This window comes from Corvus brachyrhynchos, unplaced genomic scaffold (assembly GCF_000691975.1).
Source record: "Corvus brachyrhynchos isolate BGI_N302 unplaced genomic scaffold, ASM69197v1 scaffold14, whole genome shotgun sequence".
Taxonomy (NCBI): Eukaryota; Metazoa; Chordata; class Aves; order Passeriformes; family Corvidae; genus Corvus; species Corvus brachyrhynchos.
Window position 1 is genome coordinate 19,381,599 of NW_008239110.1, and position 15,720 is coordinate 19,397,318.

Here is a 15,720-nt window from a genome sequence, read left to right on the forward strand (position 1 = left end):
CTCCGCGGTTGCTGAGGCGAGTGTGAGGGCTGACCAGTTACGGTGCTACTGTGAAGGTTTTTTTAGACATCAAAAGGCTCCTCTGTACAAGAAAGACAAGGAGCTGCTGGAGGGGGTTCAGGGGAGGGCCACAAAGACTATTTGGGGTCTGGAACATTTGTGTTGTGAGAAGAGACTGCGGTAGCTGGGCCTGTTTTCTCTAGAAAAGAGAAGACTGAGAGGGGATCTCATCAATACATACAAATATCTTAAAGGTGGGTGCTAGGTGAATGGTGCCAGACTCTTCTCAGTGGTACCCAGGGACAGGACGAGGGGCAGTGACCATAGATTAAAACACAAGAAGTTTCACCTCAACATGAGGAAGAACTTCTTTACGTTGAGGGTGGCAGGGCACTGGAACAGGCTGCCCAGGGATGTCATGGGGTCTCCGTCTCTGGAGACAATCAGCACCGACCTGGACATGTTCCTGCGTCACCTGCTCTAGGTGATCTTGCCTTGGTGGAGGGGGTGGTGTTGGACTGTGTAATCCCCAGAGGTGCCTTCCAACCCTAACGATTCTGTGATTCTCTAAATTATACGTGTGTATATATATGCACACACGTACGTGCTTTGGGAGCTGGGAGCCCATGCTGGGGTTTTCCCCATGAAACTATTTTTTCTTATCATTAAAATGACTCAGTTCGGGCATAACTAGTAAGGCCTCTTACCTGATATTATTTAAGTATTTTTGTTCACTGAGGTTTTTTAAGAAGTTTTTAAATCCTGTGTTTTATAAACCTTGTAGGAAAAGGTGTGCGGGCTTCTACCAGAGTTACTAAAATTAATGCGCTTTCCCCATTTCACATCTCTTTTAATTGAAACTGCCATAAAAGCCTAAACCACTGAGATTTCATAAAAATTCTTTCAGTGCCTGTGACAGTGTTGCTCTAAGTATGGAGTATGGTTTTATGTTGCTTGTTGCCAGGAGCAGAAATGCAGGAGTGGTGTGTGGCAGCCACTGTCTCTGCAAAATCATGAAAGTGCTTAGTTAGGATAGTACAGTTAAGCTGTTCATAATATAAATCACAAAATAAAATCGTGTTAATTCCAGTCAGTTATGCAGGAATGTTGTTTACATTGATTCTTTTTATTGTGGAAAGTAACACTTCATCATGTTCTTGCAAGATATTTCTGATATGGGTAGGAGAGAGATGATCTCTTTTAGGGGAGAGCTGTGTGATAAGAAGCATCTCTCAATGCACAGTGCTTGAGAAGTTACTGTATTAAATTCAAAGAATGAACATTTCAGTTGCACTGTTGTGGTCGGTAGCATACAGATTCACCTGGTCGTTAACTGAAAACTAAGGCAAATCACCGTGACAGTTGCTGTAGCCAGCCTGGCGCTGCTAATGTTTCTGAGAAACATGGAGCACAACGATAGCAGGGATACAGCAGTAGTAAATGTCTAAGCTTCTGGTAAGTTACTCCAGGTTCCCAAAAGGCTTTTGTAGGGCAGTAGTGAGTTGAAATTCGTATGTGTGGAAAGAGCACTAAGTGTTTATCTGTAGATAATAGTAACCTAACTTTTCCAGAATAACCTACAGAACATTTTTCACTAGTGTGTGTTTATTTTTTAGTGTGTGGTTCTATCATGGCACATAATAACAGGTGGCAGTAAGACAGTAACTTCTAATGCAGTGGCCCATAACTTCAGCCTTCACTTTTGTGCTCTTGTCTGAAAGCAAAAGGTGATTTTGTAAATGGTGATGTGCTGGGTGTAGAGGTTAGAGTAGCCTGGTCTGGTGCTGGAATTTTGTGTCGGGTCTGGAGATGCAAGGTTGACTACCTTTGGATGAAACATCAGCCTTTGATTCTTGTAGTCATGATTGTGACAGCCGTCATATGTTTGTAATTGCTGTATGCTGCAGCAGGATTTACAAGCTAAGTCTTTGGGCAAATTCACATATTTTGGTATTTGTGTGCTTCTGGTACTTTTTTGAGGAACACGCACGTAATGACTTGATGTAATGTGTGCACCATTTAATCAGAGCTAGCTGTAGTTGTGTGGGACATCTGAAGAGCATGTTTCTCTCTGTAAGAAACTTAACACTAGCTGAGATCTTCAAGACTACTTCCAAACTCCAAAGGAGTTCAAATTTCTAAAAATCTTTAGGAAAATTACTGTGGGAGAGGTGGCAGCCTAAATACAGGGGTTACAAGCATTCCCTGTGTACTCTCAAGTTACTCTGAATGGCTGAGTTGGGCACTGGCAATTTGTATCAGTAGTCTGTTACACTTGTATTTTGCATTTAAGGTACATTTTTGGTAAAACAGTCTCAAATAATGAGCTGCATGCAGAAGTTCAAGTAAAATGCTTGAGTAACTTCTTGTGAGTGGGAGGGAAGGGGGTTGGGAGTGGGGGGGACCTCCAAGTTTAGGGAAGCATTTATGTGCCTGCGTGTTACTAAACCTAGCAGCAGGAAGCTGCCATTCATTAGTGAGATGCTTCTACTGAATGTTTTCTTTCTGTGGGTTCTAATGTCAGCATTTATTATAGGAAGGGAGTGAGTGTTGGTTGTTTTGTTTGTTGTTAACCAGGACCTTGTTTGGTAGGGTGCTGTGTAGTTGTCAGTGGTGTCAGTTAGTGTAGATGGAAAAGGCTCTACTTTGCTGGAATGTATTTGCTCGTCTTACTGACCAACAGTTTTAGGATTTGGAAAAGTTAAATTAGTTCATTGAGTCATTCTGAAAATACTAAGGTAATCCATAAAAATCATTGAGAAAATAAAATATCTCCTACTTAAGAGCATTGTTCCTTGGAAGCTAAGTGTTCACAACCAAGGAGTTGACATATCCTTTCCCTGGTACATGTGCAGCTTTATATGCTTGTCAACTGTTAAAATTATGTGCAACTTTTCCACTGGAAAGCATATTGCTAAGATGCATGCCTCTAGGAAACCTTGCATTCATTATTACTTGAATGCCTGTAAGATTTATGAACTCTGTGTATTTTACATAATCATAGTTCTAGAAAATACTGTCTATTGCTCTTTGAGATAAGGAGGCATATAACTCAAGGCAGTGTGAATATTTAACCTAGCAGAATGCAGTCCTGTTGTGCTCTGTATGCACTAGAAGAACTCAGTTTGATGATCTATCTAAGCCATTTATTTTGCATCTTTTCCTGAAAATATTTACATGGGTTTTAAAATAACAATACTTCCTGCTTATTAGAATCTTAGCATGTAAGTACTTGCAAGAACGTGTAATGTTCACAAATTACTCTCTTTTATTCCAAAGAGGAGGAGTAGTAGTATAAATCGCTTTCCTCAGATCCTGATTATCCTCTGCTGTGTAAAATACAGTGTTATGTAGATGTAGACATATACTACGTGTCAGTTTGATACAAAGCTGGGAGGTTTTGATTAGTTAAATAGGAAGAATTGATTACTGATTGGCTTTTTAGACATAAATAGAAAGTTTTAATTAACTTTTAGAAAAAATGCATCTGACCATATCTAGATTACAGGAGCAAACTTGTAGTGTTGTTTTGTACTCTGCTGCTGCATTGTGTGGAATCAATATTTCAGTGGTGTAATACTGCAAATTAAAAAAATTAAGGCTAGAAGTACAAGATTCTGTTTCAGTGTTCCATGTACACTAGGAACTACACTAAATAAAATTCCTTTTTTTTTCCTCTCCCTTCAGAGTTCACAATGACGAATGAAGAACCTCTCCCAAAGAAGGTATGTGTAAAATTACTTGTGACTTCACCCTTCCAGGTAATCATGACAGCTTGATAAGTTATGCTTTTGTTTTGCTTCATAGGTTCGCCTTAGTGAAGCAGATTTTAAGGTTTTACCTAGAGATGAGCTTATTCTAAGGTAATGTAAAAAGTGTTTTTTTCCTTCTCAACATTTTAGTGAACTTTCAGTGGAAGATGTGTGAATTTACTCTTCTGTTGTCTTTTAGCATCCTTTTCTGAAAAACTTTTACATGTTTCATGATACATTTCTTTTGTAAATTTGTTCTCTTGCCTCAAGTATTTTTATTTGTAGTTTGGGGGGGGAACACTTTTTCCCAAGAGGCAAAATCCTTAGTAGCATTTTGTAAAACATGAGTAGGAGTGGGGTTTTTTTCTTACTTGTAGCTACAGAAGATATGATTGCTTAGATTCCTTGCTAGATCACAAGTTACTTTAAACATCAGAAAAATGTCAACTCTCTACTTCTCCAGTATGTTTTGCACTTTCTCAGTCCATTCAATTGTCTTCTCAGCATGTTCAAATATTAACAGAAAAATGTTAAAAAGTTTTCATCACCTAGAACTTTCATAAGGAAGAGCCTGGCCATCTTTTTCATGTTTTAGAAAGCTTAAATGTCACCACAAAAGCAATTATAGGGAATCCTGTTGCCCAGACCACCTGCTTAAAGAAACCGTCCCAAGCTGCTTGTCTGTGTATGCCTGAACTTTCTGATTTGTAAACCAGGAGCTATCCAAACTAACCATCTGTGGGGCATCTGTTCATCTGCTGGAGTAGTCTGTGCATTTTGGTAAACACTATTTCTTGGCTTTTTGTACGCTGAGTTATTAGCATTATGAGGGTCTCAAGGTAAATTTTGCTGTTTCATAAAACAAAGACTAAATTGTGTAGAAACACAGGGTTACATATGCAACACTTAATGTACATGGTGATCAGCTACTCTCCCTTCTGGGTAAACTATCCTGCCAGCTACTTTTGGGGTGACAGTTTTTTCCAGGGAGTAAACACAGTCTGGCTCTACATGCTTAAACTGGTTTCTGTCTTCCTCTGAGTATCCAGTCTTTTGGGTAGTAAAGAAGAATTTATTTAAACAGTAAGAAAAAAATGCTTCTTCGATAAGTGGTTTTGGCCTTGTGATCCTTTTTATAGAAATTTCTGTCCTCAAGATTATTTCTGGCAGTAGTAAACTCCTAAGTCTTCAAAGCCGTGCCCTTACTTCCTGCAATAAAATTCATGTGAAAGGTACCAGAGCATAGATTCTGTGCCACTTGCTCTCTGACTCATAGTGTGAAAACACAAAAAGGCTGCCAGTTGTAATCAGTTTCTATAACTGCAATGATTAGTTGATGCTGTAGAAGAGATGAATTTCCAACATATATTCAAGAGAGAATGTGATGGAATACACCCAAGGAGGTAAAGTATGTCAGCAGCTCACCTGTGTTAACAAGGAGGCAGAAGGGAATTTGCTAATGACAGCAATGTTACTATTGAATCATCATCTTAGTGTGTAGAAAAACTAACATGCTTTCAAAAAGGGCACTTGATGAATTTAAGGAGAATGACTGTTCAGTATACCCAGAAATTGAAATTTAAATTCTGTTTTGATCATGTCCATTTCATTAGTTTGCATTGATCAGTCTTTCAAACACTGGGGGTTTTTTTGTATGGGGGGGTGAATTATGTGTCTCTAGTAAGTTCACCTCTAATCGTGATTTCACATAAAGCTAGCAATTATTACACTAACTGATGGCTTCATCTGTAGGCTGGAATAAAATACTATTATTACACATGTATTTTAATCAATGTCATTTCTACTGCTTTGAGACTTAGGAAAGCATGTGCTGATCACTAGATTGTCTTGAGACTTGGAATGTATTTTTCTGGTCCATGCTTTGGTGAGGCAAATGCTTTTTAAGATGGATGTGTGTCATCACCTTTTGGCCTTTTAGGTAGTAAGTCAACATTGCTGTACAATTGCAGTGATGAAATACGTATGTAGAAAAGATTCTCTTTTTTTTTGGTCAGTTTCTGTGCCATGAGTCCCAGTTTTACTGTTCTTTTCTATGAAGTACATAATTTAGTTTTGCTCATTTTAACTTTTGTTGACTGAACATGGGCAGGACCCAACAGAGAGACTTCAGATCTGACCTTGAGTTTCTGCTTGTCTCATGGCTGTGAACTCATCTTAGTCTTTCCCCTCTTCAATGCAGTAGTTACTTACCTTGACTGTAGGAGCTTCTGAGAGAAAGAAGAGCCAGGAACGCAGTAAAAAAATACTCTGTGGATCATAGCTAAAAATCTGATCAGTATTGCCCTGATTGTTTAGCTGGTAAAACACTGAAGCACTCAGATATGCACAAGCATTTCTGAGGAAATACAGTGTTTTTAGTGAACTTCAGTCAACAGGGACTTAGAGGCAGTCCTTTTTGGAATGGCCTGAGTGCAGTGTGTCTCTCAACTCCCAACTACTTGTCATTTGCTGTGAACCCCAAAGTGCAGCATAAAAAATGGGTGCTTCAAGAAAAAGTATTTAGGACTTCATAGCTTCAAATTACCTTTATAAAGTCTGCTTAATATTGTTAGAGAACAAAGGGAATTAAGCAACTGATGTAATGCTGCTCAGTTACCTTCCAGTTCTTGTGAGACTGTGATCCCTTGAATGTAGAATAGATTCAGGAGTGTCCTCCCAGTTCTGCTGTCTGTGTTCTTGAGTGCCTTTCCAAGTAGCGCTTCAGTGAAGCTCTTCAGGTTATTAATTTTGAACCATCAGATTATGGACATAAACTACCATATTGAGTGGAGAGCAAACTGATGGGAGAAAAAAAGCTGGCTTTTAGCCTTTGTCATTCTTCCCCCACTCAGATTCACTGATGAGCCTTAGTCTTCTACAGGTGTACTGGAAGGCATAATCCGGGGCAAGGAGGTCAAGGGTCTAGCTGTGTTCCCTCCCAAGATCTTGCTCATTGCCAGCCTACTGGTGAGGGGGGAATGTTGGAGAATGTGCCTTGATGAAGTGTGAGCACTTCCTAGCAGTGGGTGGAACACTGATCTGTTACCAACACCATTCCAGCTACCAGTGCAAAGCACAGCACAGTGAAGGCTGCTCTGGGGAAAATTAACTCCGTCTCAGCCAGACCCGATACAAGTTGCTTGAACTGCAAGAGTCTTCACCAGGTTTTTGACAAAATACCGCATCTGAGTAGTTAACGTTTTCTAGAAGAGTTGGTGGGCATATGACTTCAAATCCATGACATGGCCTAGTGCCATCTAGGCTTTCTTTTCCAGGAGTTTAGTTCTTGCCTAAATGCTAGCAGTTGTTGAGAGGTGACTTAGAGGTGTTATCTATAGCATTCTTGGCCACCGTAGGCTGCATGATTTGTTTGTGGGTGGTTATTTGGGGGGTTCTTTTTTTTTTTTCAGGTAGAGGTCTGTTATGTCTACATAACTTGTGTTTCAGGTCCTCATTTCACTTGCTCTGTATGTTACAGGAGTGTGGGGGTGTCACAATTTTGGTAGAATTACTGGTTTTGGGCTGTGGAGGTGTAACTTAAAAGTCAAGTAGTCCTGTGTATTTGAAGACCAATTGTTTTATTGGATGTAATTTTTAAATGTAAAACTAGGTTATTCTTACTAGGTTTGCTGTTTAGTAGACCATTTCAGTTTTACTTTTGGGAGATTGAAATCTCCTGAACAAACAGAATTTTTAATGGTCAAATGGTGAAACTTCTTAGAGCAGAGAGGTTAGTTTAAGGGTTAAGTAGAAATACTGCTCTCTTACAGAGCTTGAGAGTTCATTCATGCTGTTTTCATGTTCAGCTGAAGAAATGTAAAATTTTGTTGTTGCTTGAAGGAAGATACTACATGCTTCCTTTTCCCAGTGGTGTGATCTTGCTTTCTGTTACAGATCTCTGATGCTTTTTAGACCCTTTAATGAGCTGTTTGAATTCACTAAATGGTCAAAATTACCTAGAGGTAGATTTTACAGTTTCAGTTGAGGTAGTGGTGTAGGTTAGAGACTTAAAATAGAGCAGTTATGATGAGTCTGGCATAAAATACGTGTCAGGGAGAGAAGGTGATGGGGAGGAGGGAACAGACACCTTCTTCTGTAGTGGTAAGTTAGTAGATGAATTTGCTTTATAATGTGCAGTTGTACCATCAAGAGGAGCACACATAGTTAAGTGCAGAGTACTACTCAAAAATCCCGAACCACCACGCTGTGAACTTTTTTCATAAAGCATTCCATGCTAAACTTTATGGCAGACTTTATTTGCTACTGATTTGATGGTTTGTATGAAATGCTGTTTTTAAGTGATGTTTTTTGGCTGCAGATGAATTGCCTAAATAACATGCTTTCAAAGAGTTATTGAACTGTTTGGCTTATGGATGATGAATATAATCAGAGAATGGTCTTAACCTGAATGAGCTGATACAACTGCCTAACCTAGACCACCATTTCTAGTGTTATAATACAGTTTTGCTTGTCTTGTTCACTTGGTAACATAGTTAATCTTGTATTTTTATCACACTTTATTACAGAATTTTGTTTGAATTGTTCTATGAGAATAGGATATATATATAGGGTACTTTACAAAAATAACAAAGTAATTAGTGTTTGATTCCAGTGTTTGTCTAAATTACTAATTTTTAAGATGTGAGTTTTAAGTGTTGTAATGCACGGCTACTGTTTTATTCTTCTGAGATACAAAGCAGATTTAACTATTTCCACGATTAAAAGCCCCTTTTTTAAAACTAGAATTGTCTTCTGTGCAATTCTGTAATTCTCTCTTGACATTTTCTGATTGTTATCAGTGTGTACTCTGAAAGCTTAGGATGAGATGCCTTGATTTTATAAACTGAGCTTCAGAAAATTCTTGTTTTTTCTTTTTACATCTGCAACAGGTGGAAACAGTATGAAGCATATGTGCAAGCTCTGGAGGGCAAGTACACAGACCTTAATTGTAAGTTAGCTGGGTTTCAAAATGATGCAAGTTATCTGAATGTATAAAGCAGAGTGATCAAGTAGTATCTGTGCTTTCTCAAAGTGCTAGAAATAAGAGATAATAATGTATTATGTCAGTTACTTGTCAGGAAAATAGCCCCTGTTTTTTCTACTGTAGGTTTTCAGCCTCTCCCAGCTTTCTTATCAACTTCTTTTCCAGTTGCAAATTTATCACACCATCTAAAAAGTCTTATTTTTGCATCTATAGGACTCAGACTGCTGGCCAGGGAAAAGCTTCAAAGCATAACCCCATAAATAGGTGTACTTTCAGAACTTTACCGTTAGGAAAGGAAACTTTTATCTACCAAAATACTCCCAAGAATATCTGTGCCTTTAGTAGTCTTACAGGATTGTAAGACTTGGAGGGGAAATAGTGTTTAGAAGTAAATGTCTAAAATGAGTCCGCAAGTAATATTTGATCTGATCATTCTTACATGGTCTTTAAAACTTGGTCTTTTGGAAGATAATATGGGAAAAACATCCTACTCCGAAATGAGAAAATATGAATACATTTTGGGAGTGACTAAACAACCAGTCCTAAGTCACTTTTAAAAGCTTTGTTGGCAGCTAGAGATGGAGTGTTTTCCTGTTTTCCACTCACCTCTTCAGTCTAAATACTTGAAGTTGTAGTACCACTGAGTTTGAAGGGGTTTTTTGGTCAGTCTGGATGGATATCCTCTCTTTTGCTGTTGTTACATCCTTCTAGTGCTGTCTCATGATGTTTTGAGTTTTGGAGAGACTAAAATACAGAAAATAGAAGCAGGTGATTCCATTCACATTTCAAACTGTCTAAACATAGATAAATAAGTTGTTTCAACATTCCCAGTTTCTTGATTTTGGAAACAACACAAGCCATAGTAGTCAGTGTTAAATGAATTATCTGCAAAGAATTATTTAGAAATCATTGTTCTGAAGCAATTTCTGATGTTCAGGTTATATTTGCAGCTGATTATTCTCAAGGAATTGGAAAAAAATGAAAATCTAAACTATTCAAATTTTTCATTCTTTTATACATGACAAGTAGCAGAGTGAATGTATACAGTTGGTATTGGGTTGCTTGCATATGTTTTTGAGTAATTTGGAAATGTGCTGCCTTCTCTCATATTTCATATATAAGTTTTCATAAATGTTCATGGATCAGAAGTCTAGTTGTGACAGAATGTTCTTGAATGTCTTACTGTTCGCTCATGGAGTGTTGAGACCAGTTTGAGGATTTCCATAAACAGCACTGTTTTACAGTAGATTGATTTTTGCCAGAGTACAGACTTTCCTCCTCCCACACCCTGGCCTCAACTCTTCTTACACATACCTGGGCAGTTCCACCTTCCCAGGTTTCAGACTGCAGATTGTAATAATAGTTGGTTAAGCTAGCAGTTTAAAAGTTATTTCCTATATAAACATGGAAACATCTTCAAAATTCTAGTAAGTCTTAAAGAAGGACCAGGGGTATGGATTTAAAGCCACCTGTTGTCAAGTTTTTGTAATACTTAATGATGTATTGGTTTTTGCTTATGCTAGTTATAAACATGACTGCAAAAAGCATAGCTGTTTATGACTTCTGTTTATGAATTTGGTCTTCAGATTCTTTTAGCTGTCTTTTAAAAACTTTCTATGAGAGGGTAGTATAAAACATGCTTTGTGTGTTGTTGCTTGTATTAGCTAATGATGTGACGGGGTTGAGAGAATCTGAAGAGAAGTTGAAACAGCAACAGCAGGAGTCTGCCCGAAGAGAAAACATTCTGGTGATGAGGCTGGCAACTAAGGAACAGGAGATGCAAGAGTGTACTGTAAGTATTTAGAAGGGATGAGTGTGATATTCCTGTTGCAGGAGTATCAGCTTTTGAGCCAGTACTGTGTGCTATGTTTTTTGTGGATCTACAGCATCACATTTTCTGTGTTTAAAGAAATGGCAGGGTACTTTAGCTTTTGTCGAGTTAGTAAAGATCACTTCTTAAAGTGTGGGGGTTTTCTAATATTAGTTATTTATGTTGATTTTCAGCAGCATTTGTGGTTGGAAGGGCTTTTACTTCAAGCTAATTCTTGCATGTGCCATGCTTACTCTCCTTTAGCATTTATCTACTGTGCATATCTACAAAAATGTTACTTCTGAGTATCATTAGAGTCAGGAAGAAATTAAAATGTAAGGATGTGATTGAGTTTATTTGGTTTCATTTAGGGGGTTTTAGGCTGATACTTATATTGCCTTTGGATAACAAGGTATTTGTAAGCCTCTGTTTGGCTGGATAGGTGAAGTTGCTACTGACTTGTTCAAAGTTCTTTTGAAATTTGGCAGCTCTGCTTAATGACTAATGTCAACATTTTTTGTTGATCTTTGTTTCTCGCTCCTTTATTTCTGGCCATGTTCTGTGACTTTTTCATTTGTGTTTAGCCTTGGTTTCTTGAAGCTATCTCATTTTGGATTACCTTAACATAATTTTCATTCTCCTTGAATCTGGCAGTTTCTGAGAGGATTGTAAAAAGCTTATTGCTAGTTTCAGTAATACACTCTTCAGAGCTTCTCTTAAGAAAAATACAAGCTCTGTGCAAAACTAATAACTAGTATTATAACTTTCCTTTGCTTTTTTAAGTCTTCCTTTCTTTTTTGCCTGAAGGTTTTCAGAGCTGTCAGGTATAGTAGTGTGACTGAACTCTGTACACAGTGCTTTCATTGCTCGTAAGACCATAAGATCACTTTAGTTCACAGTAAGTAGTGCTTTAAACAGGGGGGGAAAAAAAAAGAGGGGATTAAACTTTGCAGTGGCAAAAAACGAAGCCCAGAATCACTGAGGTTGGAAGAGACTTGGAGTTTTAGTCCAGCCTGCCTGTTCACAACAGGGTTAGTTGGACCAGGTTACTCAGGACTATGCACTATTGGCTTTTAAGCATCTCCTAAAATGAACACTCCAGAATTCTTTGGTGACCTGTGCCAGTGCTGAACCACTGGCACAGCAGAATGTGTTTCCTTATGTTTAAGTGGAACTTCCCGTATTTCAGTTTGTGCCTATCACCTGTGCTTTCAAGTGAGCGCCACTGGCTTTGCCTCCTTTACTCCCCGTCAGGTATTTATGCACATTGATAACATCCCCAGAGCCTTCTCTTCTCCAGGTTGAGCAGCCCTAACACTCTCAGTCTCTGCTTGTGTGTCACATCCTCCAGCCCCTTAATCATCTTCACAGCCCTTCGTTGGCCTCACCCTGATATGTCTGTGTCTCTCTTGTACTGGGGAGTCCAGATCTGGACCCAGTACCCCACATATCTCACCAGTGCCAGGTGGAGTGGAAGGATCACCTCCCTGGGCATATAGCTAAACCAATAAATACTAAAAATAAATAAAAAGAAATGTATGTTTTTCACCAAAACCAAATTCGTGTGTATGGTATTTACCTTTCTTCATCCCTTGAAGTTATAAACTTTAAAGTATTTAATGTTTTGAGTTTGACAGTATGAAGACTATAGGGGTTTTTGACTGCACTTTGTTAGATGTTTATAGCTGCACACTCTTTCCAGAACATCTGTGCAGAAGAACTTCTGAAGAGCTTTTATTTTCAGTATATTTTAAAAAAGAAAAAAGAGTGGGTGACAACCTACCAAAAAGAAACAAAAAGCAGACATAGGCCCACACACTCGAGTGGCTCATACTTTTCCTGCTCTTGACTCAAGAATAACAAACACCAAGGTTGTAATCTCCATAGTATATGGAAATAGGAAGATGCATCCTTGAAGAAGAGGTGTAAAAGCTATAACGGAGGCATTGTCACCGTTAAGTATTTTCAAGTTTAAAAATGCACATGGTTTCAAGAAGGTCTGAAGGATCATGTTGGATAAGATGCAAAGCTAAGCTGTAGGTTGCTAAATCACTTAATAAAAACTATTCACTGTGGGCTGTTGTTTGACATGCCTAATTTTAATCCATAAAATAATTTTTTCATATTTTTATTAGAGTTAACATTTTTTTATAATCCATACTTACACGTAAAATATACCAGTAACACTTACATGTAAGCCTTCAGTGTTTCCTGTCACATTTTAATTAGAAAGACTGAGCATCTCTGGTGTTTAGTTTCATGAAAACTACTGATTTGTTTTTGGGACATTTTATTCTTACAAACTTGCCGCTATCAAATTTAAATGGTTAAAAACTTAATACCATACCATATTCAACTGCTAGTAGTTGTCAAAGACTGAGTTTTCTGATTACTTGTGTAGAACACCTTGCTTGTTAAAATACACCTGCTCTGTTTTAAAATAAGGTGTGATGAGCTCTATCTTGGTGTTTTAATTTTCACCCTTTTTAAAAATAGTAGCTTTTTTGTTGTGTTTTTAGCTTATGAAAATCACCAGTTGTCATCTTGAAAGTGTAGGTGTGCATGTTGGAGTAGCAGTAGCAGAATCGTTGCCCTTATTCTGTATCAGTGCTGTTCTTGAAGAAACAAATGGGAGTGGAGCGCATAGCTCCATTCTCTCTTGTGCTCTGTGCTGAGTCTAGCAGGAGAATATATGGATTTCTTCAGAGCCAGCAGCTTAGTAAAAGTCTGTGACAGGTGCTGCAAAGTTACTCCACAGTTTTAGGGTGACTGAGGGCTGCCTTGAAGTTCAGGTGTTTAACATCTTGTGTGCCCTGTTGTCAGCAGTAGCCTTGAGCTACCTTCCTCCAGCAGGAACAACCACCTAAAAGAGGTTGCTGCTCTTAGGGAAGTGTGGGTAAGGTATTGGCTATGGTTTCTACATAAAGCTTTATTTCTGGCAGAGGTGGTGGTAAAGTTAATGCTACTTCAGGGAAAGGCCTTAACCCCCTCCCAGGCTACTGCACAGTTACTGTAAGTCAGTAAGTGGATAGACATTTGGAAATACTTGTTGCTCAAATACAGTTTTTATGGAACAGATAACAATGGGTGGAACTTTCTGTGGGTGCAATTGGACTGTAGCACGAGATAGTCATTACTCTTGTGCTTTAGGTTACTGCTCTGTTGTGCTTTTTCTCTTCTGAGTTTTGCATTTTATTCCTTCCTACTCGTTCTTTATAAGAAGGATATACAGTTGTTCTCACTTAGATTGCTTACATTTTCTCTCAGGCAGCTGTGATCTGTTTTGTAAATTCTTCATGTTTAGAGTCTGTTCCTTGTAGCTATCTTTGGATGATTTCAGCTGAAAGCATGCAACTATTTCCAAGAATGTGGGAACTAGGGGATTGAAAATGTTACTGTCTGTCTTTAACAAAAAGATAAAAATCCACACAAATAAAACACACAGCCTGATGTCCTCTAAATGGACTGCTTGCAGTGCTGTCCTGCCTTGGGTTGGAACAGAGAGAAAGCTGATACCAAGGTTTTTATTCTGTTCATGAAAATTAGCCCTGCTTGTCCATCTGATGGGCTTTTGAAAAACACCAACTTGTGTGTGCTTTCATGTTTGGGAATATGAAGTCAGTAGGCATTTCAGGTATTAGAGTGGGCATTCCCTGGGGTCTGGCATTGGACATGACTGTTCCTGTAGGTTCAGCTGTAGCCTGAAGTTGGTCCTGACTGCAGGCAAACTCTCCTGCTCCCTAACCCTTACCACCTTGAATATCAGTGGGAGGTGACTCATACCAGAAAGTGGTTAGAGGGAGCAAGAATGTGAGGTTTGGACTGGCTAAGCAGGAAGACAAACGTAATCAGGAAATAGGCAGAAAAGGGAAGACATTTGGGCTTGCTTTGGGAAAAGGTCATTTTGGGAGGAGGTTGCTAGGTCTTCATGGATGAACAGCCTTACAGACGAGAACTCTGGAGTTACAGCTGGAGGAAGCACTTGTGAAGGGATTGAGAAAATTTGAGTTGGAAAAAGTGGAGAGAAAGAATGGTCTTTTAAGTTTGGGGATGGAATGAGCAAGGGTTGTTAAGCTTAAGTGAATTTGTTCTACATGACTGCTTTAGGAATGATGGTTGAGCTGAAGTCCTGTGCAGGTGCCGTCTGCTGGTCTCACGAGTGTGAGCTGGAGAGATCCCAATGAGATTGGGATTGCGCAGCATTGGTTGAGTCCCCTGGAGTGTTTAAATGCATTTCTGGCATGACTGAGGGGCAGTGGCAGCAATTCTATGTGTTAGTGATTCAAGGAATCTGTTGCAGCTTTTAGATTTACAGTGGAAGAGGGAGGAATCTGGGCCTTAGTAAGACAAGGAACATGGCCTTATCCCCCCCTCCCCCCTACCTTGTGATGCCTGTTTAAAAATGGATTGAAAACAGTGTTGCTGTATCATGATTATATTTCTGAAATATGTTGCCAGTGAAGTTGTCCATTTCACTGTCTACTAGCTGTAGCCATCACAAAGAATTGACAGGTTGCTGAAATACTTCAGCAGCAGAAGAATCAGTGGCTAGAAAATACACATCAATAACAATGAATTAAACTGATCTTTATTCAGTGAGCAGCATATTGCGCATTCAGTGAGGCAAAGGACCCATGGGGTAAAATGCCCTCCAAGAAATGTTAGCATAACCTTAATCTGGACTTCTTGTTTCTAGGTAATGTTTGTATGTGGGTTCTTGAGTGCTTTATTTCTTGAAAATATTTATATGCAGTCCTTTATTCCCTTTATATTTCTTTCTGGATACATAAAAGTTTGTCTATTTAAAGTCTAAAGTATGATGATTCTAGGTTTTTTAAGTAGCTAAGTATTTTTATTTCGATAATACCAAATTAATGTGTCAAAGGAAATATTTCAGTTCTTCCAGTACCTTTGAAACGATGTACTTGAAATAAAATCCAGGAATTTTTGCTGCTTAACAATATATAAATTAAAACACATTATACTCAATTTAGAAGTAACTGAGGTTGCTACTGCACACTGAAGGTATGTAGGGCTTCTGTACTTTCTTTTCATCACTGTCATATAAAGACCCCGTAACAGAGTAACTGCATGTACAGGAGCATAGTTAAGCTGTCAGTGCTTCTGGCCATGCTGTTGGCCCATGTAAAAGCAAAGAGAGGAGGGAGACTCTT

The 15,720-nt window shown here is 38.7% G+C and overlaps 1 protein-coding gene across 2 annotated transcripts in view; it reads left to right on the forward strand.

The window, feature by feature from the left end:
- The first annotated feature begins 3,624 nt into the window (after positions 1–3,624).
- Positions 3,625–15,720, forward strand: part of WTAP (Wilms tumor 1 associated protein) — a 21,433-nt gene continuing 9,337 nt past the window's right edge. The window contains exons 1-4 of one of the 2 annotated variants that reach the window (XR_001863747.1): positions 3,625–3,725; positions 3,808–3,863; positions 8,642–8,700; positions 10,401–10,528. Coding sequence is in view for 1 of the 2 variants with exons in the window: in XM_008637864.2 (XP_008636086.1) it covers positions 3,696–3,725; positions 3,808–3,863; positions 8,642–8,700; positions 10,401–10,528 (273 nt within the window). In the remaining variant the exon portion in view is untranslated. The remainder of the gene's footprint in view (positions 3,726–3,807; positions 3,864–8,641; positions 8,701–10,400; positions 10,529–15,720) is intronic. The other variant, XM_008637864.2, reaches the window with a different exon arrangement.